At 35.3% G+C, this 12443-nt stretch overlaps 1 protein-coding gene across 1 annotated transcript; it reads left to right on the top strand.

The window, feature by feature from the left end:
* The first annotated feature begins 4516 nt into the window (after positions 1-4516).
* On the top strand, positions 4517-11707 carry LOC144361507 (transmembrane protein 145-like). Its single transcript, XM_085503001.1, has 6 exons — positions 4517-4636; positions 8739-8813; positions 8935-9003; positions 10380-10607; positions 10903-10978; positions 11578-11707. Exons 1-6 carry the CDS (start codon positions 4523-4525, stop codon positions 11652-11654), a joined length of 639 nt encoding a protein of 212 aa, XP_085359127.1. The 5' UTR covers positions 4517-4522; the 3' UTR covers positions 11655-11707.
* Positions 11708-12443: the final 736 nt, after the last annotated feature.

Below are 12443 nucleotides of genomic sequence, written 5' to 3'. Positions count from 1 at the left end.
TTACACAATAATATACACTTGGTAAGCATCAGTGTTCATATATCCACTGTGCACTGAACATTGACATTGTATACGGTTGATTACTAAGTAAATATTAATATTGGTCGGTCGTTGATTAAATAAATCAATAAAGATAAGCGGGTAACTGTAAACAGGCAGCGAAGACTATTGGCAAGGAGAACAGTCTATTATATATGGGATGTAGATAAAAGACAAACTATATTTTAAACAAGTAACCTGTAGAATGCTGTGTGGGTAATATTTTTATATTGATTTTTGTTGCATTTGCAGCAAATAGTTACCAAACAATGGGAATCTATAGGATTGGATATACCTCTCAGCTGGCTTCACATGCATAGTTCAAGACTGCCTAACCGGTGCTTATACCAGGATTTAGTTGCAGCACTGTGGTCTGTGGTTACAGCTTCATTTTCCGAGTAATCACAAGAAATTGACATTACAATAGAAAATAAAAGACTGGCACTCCCATACAATTAATAGCAAGTGAAATTCCTGGAAATGAAACATAGATTTTGAAGTCACTGGTGTAGGCATTGAATAACTTCAAGTTGGCATAAAGACGAGGTAGTTTATTTAATCAGTGCTGAACTAGAGGTTGAAATTATAATTAAGTTCGTTGTCATGTAATTTGTTTATTTAAATTTCTCCTGAATTCAAATAGAATACACTGGTGAAAGGATGTTTTTGAGGTGTGGTTACATTGTGTATGGAGTGGTAGGGTTGGGTGTCATATAATTTTAATCATTTTCAACTCTCATGAAATCACACAGAATTTCACTTAATTTATTTTCGATGAAAAGTTTTCAAGCATACGGTGTGAATCAAATTTTCACTGTGCTGTGTCAAGTCTCAATAGAGTATGAGGGAAATGGCATTTTCACTGGAATTTATTTTAGCGAAAAAATGTTCACAGTGAAAGGAATTATTCCACATTATTACATATATACTGCAGTTTATTTTGATTCGTCCCTGAAATCAAAATCAGTACTTCCACACCCCATATGCAAATGAGGTCTGAGAGCGAATAAAGTAGTCCGTTCAAGAGTAGCGTTTTTCGAAACATAGCAGAAATAAAACAATGTTTAGAAGTACGATACTTTACGTTTTGGTACATGAATATATTTGCCGAGTGAAATGAAATTTGAACAACAGTAATGGTACTTCTAAGCAGTAACTTATTTTGACTAAAACTAATTTGCATATCACCCATGCAATGATGTTTTTGGTATTTTCACGGTCAATATGCAAATGAACATGGTATTGGCGATTCGCTCCATTTGGATTGCCCTTAAAATCACTTTAATTTTGTGTATCTGTGTGTGTGTGATTTCTAGTGTTTTCAGGTATTAATTCTTCTGTGATTTGTTTGGCTTGGCCGATTTCGCTCAAACTTAGCAGGTAGGTCACACCTTCACCCTAGTTATCAGGAAATGTATCTCCTACAAATGTTGGATACAACACCTCAGACATAGCTCATTTTGCTCAGCTTGAGTGTGGGCACAAAGTTACTATTTGTAAAATCTGAAAACAAATTCTGACCACCGTTTCCATGGAAACAGCCAACAAATGAATTTTTTAATACCTTCACGCCAAATGTATCACACCCTACATTTCTATGATTAAAAAGCATGGACGTAGCTCATTCTAATCCGCTTGAGTGTGGGCAACAATTTACTGAGATTTTTTTTGGCTTGGCTAATTTTGTTTATAATTGACAGGCAGGTCGTACCGTCACTAATTGGCAAAACAATCCTGGTCCACAGCTACCATGGCAACAGCCAAAAACTGTTTTTTGAATACCTTCTACCCCAAATTTATTACCTCCCACTAGTCTTGTATTCATGCCTTTTATTTTGGCTACGTTGCACACCGGTAAGAGATCACTGACGCCGACATTGTTACACTGTATCAACGTAATCCCGACGCAACTTTGAACTTTGAATGAACTGTAAATGCTGCCCGCAATCTAGAAAATACTATCGGTTGGAAATAATAAATTTAAGGGATTGTTCAGTTACTCTGGCCTGGGGGGGGGTCGGCAGATTCCATTTTGTCAGCTGTAAATCTCAGTTGACCCACCCCTATCAACAACAAAAAGTGGGCGACCCCCGGCCTAACATTATATTTTAAAACATGCTGCCCCCCCCGAAAAACAAAGAAACATTAAGTTTTGACTCTGACATGATTACAAAATGTATGATGTGCATTGAAAATATCGTGGTTTGCCGTATTTTTTAGTGTTTGCATTTAATAGACCAGTCACCTTAGGAGGGGAGGGGAAGCATAAAGACAAAAAACGACTACAGAAAAGGCTGCAGGAAGTAGGGAAATCTATGCTGCTAAAGATAGTAAATAAAAACAAAGCTGTGGAGTACTCACTTGATAAACGCCCTTATAAGATAGGAAAAGAGGATTTGAATCTAGGCGGTTTGAAAACTAATTTGGATTTAATATATCTTTCATATCTTATAGACCAGGAAAGCTTTACACCTGAAGCACAGTCTGTGCTTATGAAAACAAAGGACACTTTGATTTTTGTATAAATTTGTGTTGGATTTTGGTATTTTACAGAGCAAAATATGCATATTTAAAAGTTAAAAAAACAAAAAAACTATTTATTTATATACATGAATCCATTTAACTTTTTTGATTTGCTGAACAAAAACTGTCACTGCTCTTTGTACTAATTGCTGTGTTTTTCCGTCTCCAGCCTGAGCTACAATTGGATAAATCCAGTAAATATCTTATACAATGGTGACTTCAGACTTTAAATAAAATAATCTGATATCACATGGACTTGGGATGTGTTCAAAACTTAACTGTATAATTTCATGGGGCTCTGCCGCATTGCATAATCTGTTAGTTATTTGTCAACTTCAACCCCAAAATATTTAGCCTATAACATTTTTTGCATCAACAAATTTATAGGCAATATGGGTAATAGTTATTATTAAAAACACATTTGTACGATTAACTTTTTAATCTATTGTTCTGAAATAAAATTTTAAAAAATATATGCATAAGCGCGTGTGTGAATTGTGGAAAACAGGGTGACCCCCCCATTCGCAAAATCAAAAACAGGGTAACCCCCCTACTGATCCACCCCAGGCCGAAGTAACTGACCAATCCCTAACAACAGCATACGTCCTAGCAATAAAATAAAATGACTTCTGAGGACTGAATGTTTTTTTGCGAACTTTGTATACGGTGCCCGGTTTTAGTTATAAACCGACGTTAGCTTCACGTTCATGTCCTACCATGGCAACAGCCGAAAACATATTGCTAGTTTTTTTTTTAGTGGAGTGGATCGCCAACCGGCTTGTTTTCATTGGCAAAATCGTTCAGCAACATGTTTGGCATATTAGGTGTACATCACATGGACTACTACGATTGAGAGAACTTTATGTATGTTGAATGAGTTTTATAAACCCCGAAGGGCTCTTGGAAGATCCACCCGCAGTAAAATTAGCGATTGCCATGGAGGCGCAACCATCAAAATCCCAGGAGGTTTCTGCTGGCGACGTTACCCAGTTCCAAATAAAGATCACCAACGCCAAATAAGCAACATTTTAACCGGTAATCAAGATTAATTCAATCCATGGCTAACAAGCAACATAACAAGTGAAGTTGTAGCGTGAAGCTCAGCGACTACTGCTGACAACGTAAGTCATGCTTGCGTGCCTTCACCATTGTATTCAAACGAATCACGTGGTGTGCCGTTTTCTTTCAAACCCGGGATTCGATCAATAGGGGAGTTTCAGTAAAAAAACACATTGCAAATCATGCAAATTCAACATTTTCAAACCAGTATACTAAAACAGAAATGCTCAGCGATGCAAAAGAAGGATAGATGTTACTTTTCATTATACACATCTCTGTTGATACAATCCCTCACATATTCTATTCCCAGTTATACCTGCGTAAATGGATTAGCCTCTTTTGATGTTGACATTCAGACTAAAATCACGTGACAGGCTGTTAAAATTGGCTGTTGCATACACTTTCGCCGGTCTGGAAAATGTGTTTAGTTAGCTCTCATTCAAGTAACAATGCAGATTTCCCAGTGGGAGTGAAGCTATTCGACTCTGCCATTAAAAAATAGGGGTGTTTTGAGCAAAAAAACGAATAACCCTGGAGTGCACACAACACACTGAATTTCGGAACAAATCTTGCATTATTTACAGCAGCAGAATACCACAGAAATATCAGACGAAACATGGAAACACTATATATATGTATTTCGGCCTGAACCCTCTCTATTGCAATTCCAGGAATTACCCCCCATATGTGCAACCATTTTCCACCTTGGTACCACCCAAGCCTGAAAACAAAATCTTAATACCACGCTGAAGCGTTTGGTAATAAAAGATATTATATTTTTTCTACTCCCCGTGGAAATACTGAATGGTGTAAGCAGTTTGTTCTGCTGCAAGGAATTCTGGGAATAGTAGTGAAGGTCACATATAGATGTAGTAAGGCGAGTGCATATCCCGGTGCGAATATGGCGATTGCCAACTACAAGACGAGATGTTTGGTACCAATTATGTGTTTAATTCTACTGTATGCCCACGCAAGTGCCAGTGTAATAGAAGGAACGCTACATACTAAAAACACGGTGAGTTGCGCTGCCCTCTTCTAGCATTTATAGCACGAAACTGACTGACAATAACACTGAATAAAAAACAACGATCAACTTAGTCTCTTAGTAGGTCAAACTAGGCCTTCCCACGTTTCAACGGGTTCAACCACTCGTACATTTCCGGGCACAGTGAATGGATCTTTGTAAGTTTCACATAATTATATACATTTCAAATACATGCAAATGCGGGTTGTGTATGGTAAACAACCATCGTCGAACCCGGTTGATTTGCACACAGAGTGAAAAGTTGAGTGAAGTGCCAAGACAATATTGTCTCGTTGAATATGTACGGGTTTGATGTGATTTTTGAATACAGGGAAATTCACCCACATTTATATTCCCAAGTCGATGTGTATTGCCACACTCACTGAAATACTGTCTGGATAACACGTACACTATATCTTACAACTTGAATATGTACTATATTGTAAATCTTTAAAGCACTTTCATGCTTTTCATTAAAACACATCAAAATCATACTGTTGCAATTAAAAATATGTGTATTCTATTATAAAACACTCGTATTTTCTATCAAAACAGAAGTGTTTTTTTATATTTTTAGAAAACGTTTTTATGGAAATTATGCACACTGTAAACACACAAAAATGCACTTATTCACCGAGTCTGTTACGGGGACATAAATGTATCATTGAAGTATTTATTGATATAACATTTATGGATTAATGCATCCAAATTTATGCAAGCAGTATTAAAATAAATGGGAGAAAAGTCTGGGGACTCGTAAGTAAGCATTATGGTATATATGCCAACTAGACAATCACCGAAAGTGACGTAATTCTGGGCATAATTAGATTGTCATGACATTACGTTCAGAATTCTTTTCATGTCAAGCACCAGGTTGTGGAAGAATAAATTGTATGTATGCTTATATAGTCTTACCAACCTATAAATACAACTGAAAATCGAGAGACGTGGTGAATTAAGTACATCGTGACCTACCGAAATTTGGTACTCTGCACTTGGTGAACGGTAGTTGTAGTTCCAATCACATCTGAGCATTCTCACGTATGATTTGAACATTTTTTATAAAAACTGTTCAATTTGAAACACTTTCAACCCAAAAAACAGACTATAAATGTTAATGTATAAGACACATTTGTGTTCATGAGAGTAATTAAAACACTTTTTGTCCAAATAGTTTTATCATGAAGCACTTCCTAACCAAAACGAGCAATGTTTCAAGGTAATATATCTGAATATGCATATTTCATAAGTGTTTATGTAGATTACATGTACACAACTTTATAAGAGTAACTAAACACTTTTCTTCCAAACTGTTTTATTTTGAAGCACTTCAGAAAACAAACACACGTGTAACATTTTAAGTAAAACACTCGAATATGCATGTTTCATAAGTGTCTATGTATATGACATGTACACAATTTCATAAGAGTAACTAGAACACCTTTCTTCCACACTATTTTATTCTGAAATACTTCATAAAACAAAACACACACAAAACACACACCCGACTATAAGTGTTTATGTATACGACATATTTCAACCTAAAACATCCGATTATGTAAGTGTTTATATACAGGACACTTTTGTATACCGTCTACGGTATGCATCTATCATAAACTCAATGCTTATTATCGACTGTATGCAGTATATTTATTAGAAAAAAAATGCTCACACACCTCACCATTCAAGTTGTCAGCTGACATACTGTGAATGTAGCGATAAATTTCGATAAATAAACAACTTCATATATATTCATATATTTTGCGAGTGTGCATAACCAATGGAGTTAAACATGCACGGTGTTGTTATTAATTTCCTGTGATCTAATCATTAGGTTCATTTTCTTCATAGTTATTATTTTATTGGCGGAGTCTCATCTTGAACTCCATCTAATATGGTGATTATCACACACCTGTGCAAATTTGCGTATTATTTAAACGAGCTCCACCAAGTCTCTAATAATACATAATTATTTAACTGTTATTTATACAATAAATACAATATGAAAACAAATATTGAACAATAATTTAGTTTGCTACTTCTTTGCAAACATTTTGAGATACTTTTCGTAAACGACGGTGTTCACGATGGGCATTGATTTGCTGCGTGTAACTTGTGTCGTGCGCACGCTCATTTATGATTGAATTATATTATCGGGAGTATGTGGACTGGTGTCATACTCGTTAAAGAAGCATCAACAACTTGGACCGAGTGACGCCTTTTAGATATTCTGAGGAAAGAAGGGAACTGGAAGTTATCCTAAATGAAGCCGAAGTTATGATAATATTGTTACTCCGTTACGAAAAACGTGCAATAGATAAAGCATCGGCAGTTGTGTACTGCATTGTTAACACTTTACAAAATGTGTGTCTAGTAAAACCACTTTTAAAAGTGATGTAATACTAAGTACTTTTCAATACATGTTCTAGATAGAAACACTTTTCAATACGTGTTTATAGCATCTTTTTCAATTAGCAATTCAAATTAAAACAACCTAATTTCAATAAAAGTTTTTGTTGTGTAGATCATAATATTTGACGCGTAGCTGGGCAGCCATAGTTCCATAGTACTTCTTGTATTAAGGTTTAGTCTTTTCGATGGAATTTTAGTTATTGCTTGTACATTTGATGTCTTTAAAGTTGTTAAAAGTTGGAATTGAATGTATATAGAAAAGCTACAGTTGCTCTCATAGACTTGCGTTCACAAACTTGCATTGTCTAAGTGAATCGCCGCAAATAAAAGTAAATAAAATCGCACTTTTTCGCACGATGTTCTTATCCCGAGTTTTATATCTCAGACGATCTAATTTCGTCTCTTATACTATTTGGAATCCCCTTTACTTTAAGACATTTCAATATACCCAGGTCCAATTCACCTTATCCCGACATACAGTGCTTTCAGGAAACCGTTTATATATTTTATAACTAATTTATAACATACCAAACGTTTCATTTAAATCCAATTGACACAACTGGATTAACTATAATAATTTGCAATAAGAATCTGGTCGATACGCCTACGCACACGCGAAGACTGGGTTGTCCCCTGAATTTCAAAAGCGTCTATTCATCCGCGGTGACGTCACGGCGATCATTCTGATTGGTCAACGGCAATTCAAGTTTATAAATGTTTATAAACCGTAAATTTTATAAACTATTTTATTAAAAGCACCAACGCGTTCGAGAGAAAACACATGTTTTATATCCTTATTTTCACCAAGTTACGACAAAGATGAGGGGTATTTCAAATGAACCCATTTCCTTCAAATGATGGTAGATTAACAAAAGTGAAGGAGGATGTGATTATGTACTCGGGGGTGGGGAATCGTAACCAATTATGAATGTTCAGCGAAACAAAAAATAGAATAAGCTCCAACTCGATTGTAAAGCGGAACGTTCCGCCATTCTCTTTGTGCATTGACCACATTATTATTGATGCAAATAACGTCACAACTGACGCGTGGTGATATTCACGCGTTGAAGTTCCATGAAGTGCCACGTTGCACGTTTTGTCACTGGTTGTCAACAACGCCGTGGTCAAAACGTTCATCACGACATTTCATCACAGAGGGCGATAACACTCTATAAGTAATAATTACAAAGGTCGCCGCGCCACGGATGCGCGAGATATGGATCTCGTGTGAACAAAGATGGCGACTTTGACTGTTGCCAAGCTTTAACTAGGTATTTTTTTGGTGATTGCAAGGTATTGAAGGAGTCACTGGCGGTAATTAGTGTGCGTCGTGCTTACTTCAAAACTTGTACTTTTGGTTTTCATAGAAGAGCACATTGGATTGTGGGAAAGTCAATGTTTATCAACAATAAAATTGCACATGCGCGGCATGACGAGCACCACCCTTTAAGGTGAATTTCTTCAACGTCCTAGGTCATAGATTTTCTAGGAAGCTATACTAGCGTAAATCTTCCAAATCCTTTTACCACTGCTGCGAGCACTCAACTGAAGTCAAACTCTGGAATTGACTCCACCGTGTTGGAGGATTTACGAACGCATAACAACAGAAATTCATTCATTCATTCATTCATTCATTCATTCATTCATTCATTCATTCATTCATTCATTCATTCATTCACAGAACTGGTATTATTTGGGATTACGCTGTATGCCGCCAGGTATTAACAGATTCCGATTTCACTTTGAGTACCCGACGGTGAGTACCAATTATATAGTAATTACAATGTCTGTTCGACTGTGCGATGTTCTCGAAGACACAAATATATATATGATTTGTCTCTACAGTCATAATTTTTATTTTCTATCAACTAATTCAGAGTTACCAAGTTCAGAATATTTTAATGTACTATCAAGATCAGTTTGAACAGGCATCCAAGACAAACTATGTAAGTCAATTTTAAAACGCTTCAACCGTTGCAAACCCTATAGACGCAAATGAGCCCGGTTACTTTGGATTTGAATGTGACTTGTTTTTGTCTCTCAGATAGGGTACACTTTTCAAATACCATGATTAAATAGGTCACTATTTGTGGCATAAAAACATGTCTTGTGGCTCACCCAAAAGATCCTCGAACTTCATTCAAATCCAATTAAACGGGGTTCTTTCATTCACTCGCCGAGCCATGAACGCAAAAGATAGATCCCATCCAATTCCTTTAAAATTACAGTGACTCGTCCGCTGAAATAAATTTAAAAAGAATGCAAATACAAGGAGTACCACTTGGTACAGAACGATAAATTGCGAAAGCGAGCCTGTGTATGCACTGAATATCCAAGCGCTATTTCAAATTTATAACACATTCATGCATTTTTTGCGTAAAACAAATGATTCCTTCAAGCAAATCTATGTAGATAAGGATAACGCACAGTTTTCAAAACAATACACGTTTATTCAATATACATGTATAAATAGTTTTGATGTCTTGGAGAAAAGCACAGCGGTTAGAAATGAATCCCGCGATTCAGTCCACATTTTCTACCAAATACCACTAACTAATAATATGCACAAAGTTTACACATTTTGACTGAAATCTTCACTCAGTAAACCCAGTAATCAATTTACAGTTATAGTATTGTTCAAAATATTTACAATGTAGATAAATAAAGAAATGAAGAATAGTTATTGAATACGAATACTACATATAATTACATTATGTAGACCACGTGACCCAGGTCTCAGATAAGTTGCAAAGCAAATTGCAAAGTAGCATTATAACTTTGAGTGATTTGTAGAAATCCTTTCACTGAATCTTAATCATCATATTAAGGGTTTTGTATTATGTAAAGTTTCTGAGATATCTTACCCCCAAAATCCTGAAATCGAAGGTAGTTATATAAATAATAAAGTGAAGTAACGAGTGATTACAACAATATCAATTATGTTTGTTTTGGTGATTTTACACAACAACCTTCCAGGACCTTGCTTTTATTAGTTTTTGTGATTTGTGGCCAAACGTATTTCATTTTATTCTTTCACGACGATCACAATACTCAATTTTAATTGTTCTGCATATAATAAAAAGTAGGAATGCAAGTGTTTACATACTTATACATATTTATATAATGATTATAATGCACACTCATAATTATGTATTCTAATAAAGGCATATTTTATTCGATGAGCATAAACCATGTAACAATCATTTGCCGAGTGTATACTACAAGATCGAGCATTCAAGTGTTACACAACATTTTCACCTATAATATAGTATGACGTCATGGTGGGATTATGAATGGTAACCCAAACACTTCCTTTTTACAGGACTGTTTCGCAAAGGAATCTGTGTTGTCCGTAAAAAACAACCAGTTTATAAATTTAACAGACGCTTACCCATGGTCTGGCTGTATACGTAAGACTATTGGGAGAGAAGATGACCTTTACAACTTAACAGTCAGTGGTCAAATATTTGACTGTGTTGGTGGGCGTTCCTTTATGAAAAGTAACATGACAACATGGAACATCGCGGTCAGTAATTGCTATGCAAATAAAGTAAGTCTGGCAAATAATAATTTCCTGGTACATACCATAAATAACTGGAATGTACTTAATAGTACAACAACAATTTGAATTCAATTAACAGGGGCGTGATATAAGTCTGAAAACATCTGATAAAAATGTAGTATCATCATTTAAATAATGAACGAACAACTGCACGTTCTTGTCAACAATTGCCTTCGTGGCAAATTTAAATGTTTCAATTTAGCATTGATGATTACTAATATGTCACGTGTACATATCTCTCTGTGGCATACGTGTAATAACTATCTATTTGTCTCTATCATAGTTATCACTTCGCTACCAAATGAATTTCACCACTGATGGGCAGCATATTGAATGCGAGGAGGAAACAGCTACAAAATGTGAGCAAACAAAACCCATCCTCGTATTTTGATTCCAGCCGTAGTCGTCGTGCCACGCATGCGCGAGATACATGGGTCTCACATAAACTAAGATGGCGACTTTGACAGATCAACTTGTACAAACGGAGACGTTACCAAGTTCTTATTAGGTTTTTTTTTTAGATAAATGGAAGGTATCGAAGGAATCACCGGCGGTGATTAGTGAAAGTCGTGCCCAGGTCAAACCTCATACTTGTGATTTCCATTCAAAGAGAGCATTGGATTGTGCGAAAATCAATGTTTATCAACACAAATGTCGTACATGCGCAGCGCGACGACCACCGCCTTCTGTTGTGGTGTTCGATATTGGACTTTTAGCGGCGTACACAACAACGTGCGTAAAATACATGGTGTTAATGAAAATAAACCATCGTGCTTTAAAATCCTGCTATTAGGGCAATTCTTATTTTTTAAATCACATTATGCCAGTTGTACAGCCACCACAGTCATGTTGAATATGTTTAGATTGAGTGACAAATATATATTGATTAATTGGTTTCATTAAGTTATTCGCGACATGCTGTCTTCTCTATTTAAATTATGTTAATATTTGTTTTAAGGTCCAGTGCGGTCTGTTGCTGTTTGGATAATTATAGTAATCAGCGTCCTGACGAACAGAATTGCTAATTGGGTGTAGAAGACTTATTTCTTTTTAAACCAAAGTGTTTTTGTCTGACATACGGCTCGCATGAATCACCGTACTCTCGACGGCGGAATCACCGAGTCCGTTGTTGAAGCGATGACAATTATTGGTTCGTTTAATTCGTTTCTTCCAAACATTGTTTAGATTATATTTATAAAATGTACAAATGTCTGAAAACGTTCGTACATTATGTTATAACTGTATTACTCTACAAGTACCATCTGAGGGTACTGTACAGTAAAGACAAAACATAAATATAATACACATAGACTAGTAAGTATTACAAAGAAAACAATTATTATATAAATGATATACAATACTGTAACATTTATTGAAATGATATACAATACTGTAATATTTATTGCATATTGTTATAATTTGTTCAGTCTTTCCTTTTTCTAGGTTTTGATATCACATTATTTAAATAATGACTTTTCTTTCTTACATAATTATTAATCTAGAATTGAATTTCTGAATCATTCTCTACTACATATGTCTAGCAAATTTCTTTTTCTTGTATGCACGGTTTTCTTTACTTAATTCGATTTCCAAATTATGGTCGCTGATTCGAAATTTTGTGATAATTCTCTTCCTGTTGTACTTTTTTTTTTATATTTCGATTAATATGTATTTGTTTCTTCCATCATAATCGTTTATATTTTTAATTAACTTACATTATTGTTCAGAGTTGATAGATATTTGTTATTTTCTGTTCTGCATTGATTTCATTAAATTCAAATTGTCCAATGATTTTCTCCCAATATTTGTGTGCCAGTTTGTAAC

This window comes from Saccoglossus kowalevskii, chromosome 8, assembly GCF_978046115.1.
Source record: "Saccoglossus kowalevskii chromosome 8, keSacKowa6.1, whole genome shotgun sequence".
Lineage (NCBI taxonomy): Eukaryota > Metazoa > Hemichordata > Enteropneusta > Harrimaniidae > Saccoglossus > Saccoglossus kowalevskii.
Note: the sequence above shows the minus strand (reverse complement) of the source record. Positions and strands in the feature narration are given on the sequence as shown.

Coding starts and splice junctions, on each gene's coding strand:
- LOC144361507 (XM_085503001.1), top strand. CDS start 4,523: ATGGCGATTGCCAACTACAAGACGAGATGTTTGGTACCAATTATGTGT. Junction 4,637..8,738: donor CGCTACATACTAAAAACACG/GTGAGTTGCGCT, acceptor ATTCATTCACAG/AACTGGTATTATTTGGGATT. Junction 10,608..10,902: donor GTAATTGCTATGCAAATAAA/GTAAGTCTGGCA, acceptor TCTCTATCATAG/TTATCACTTCGCTACCAAAT.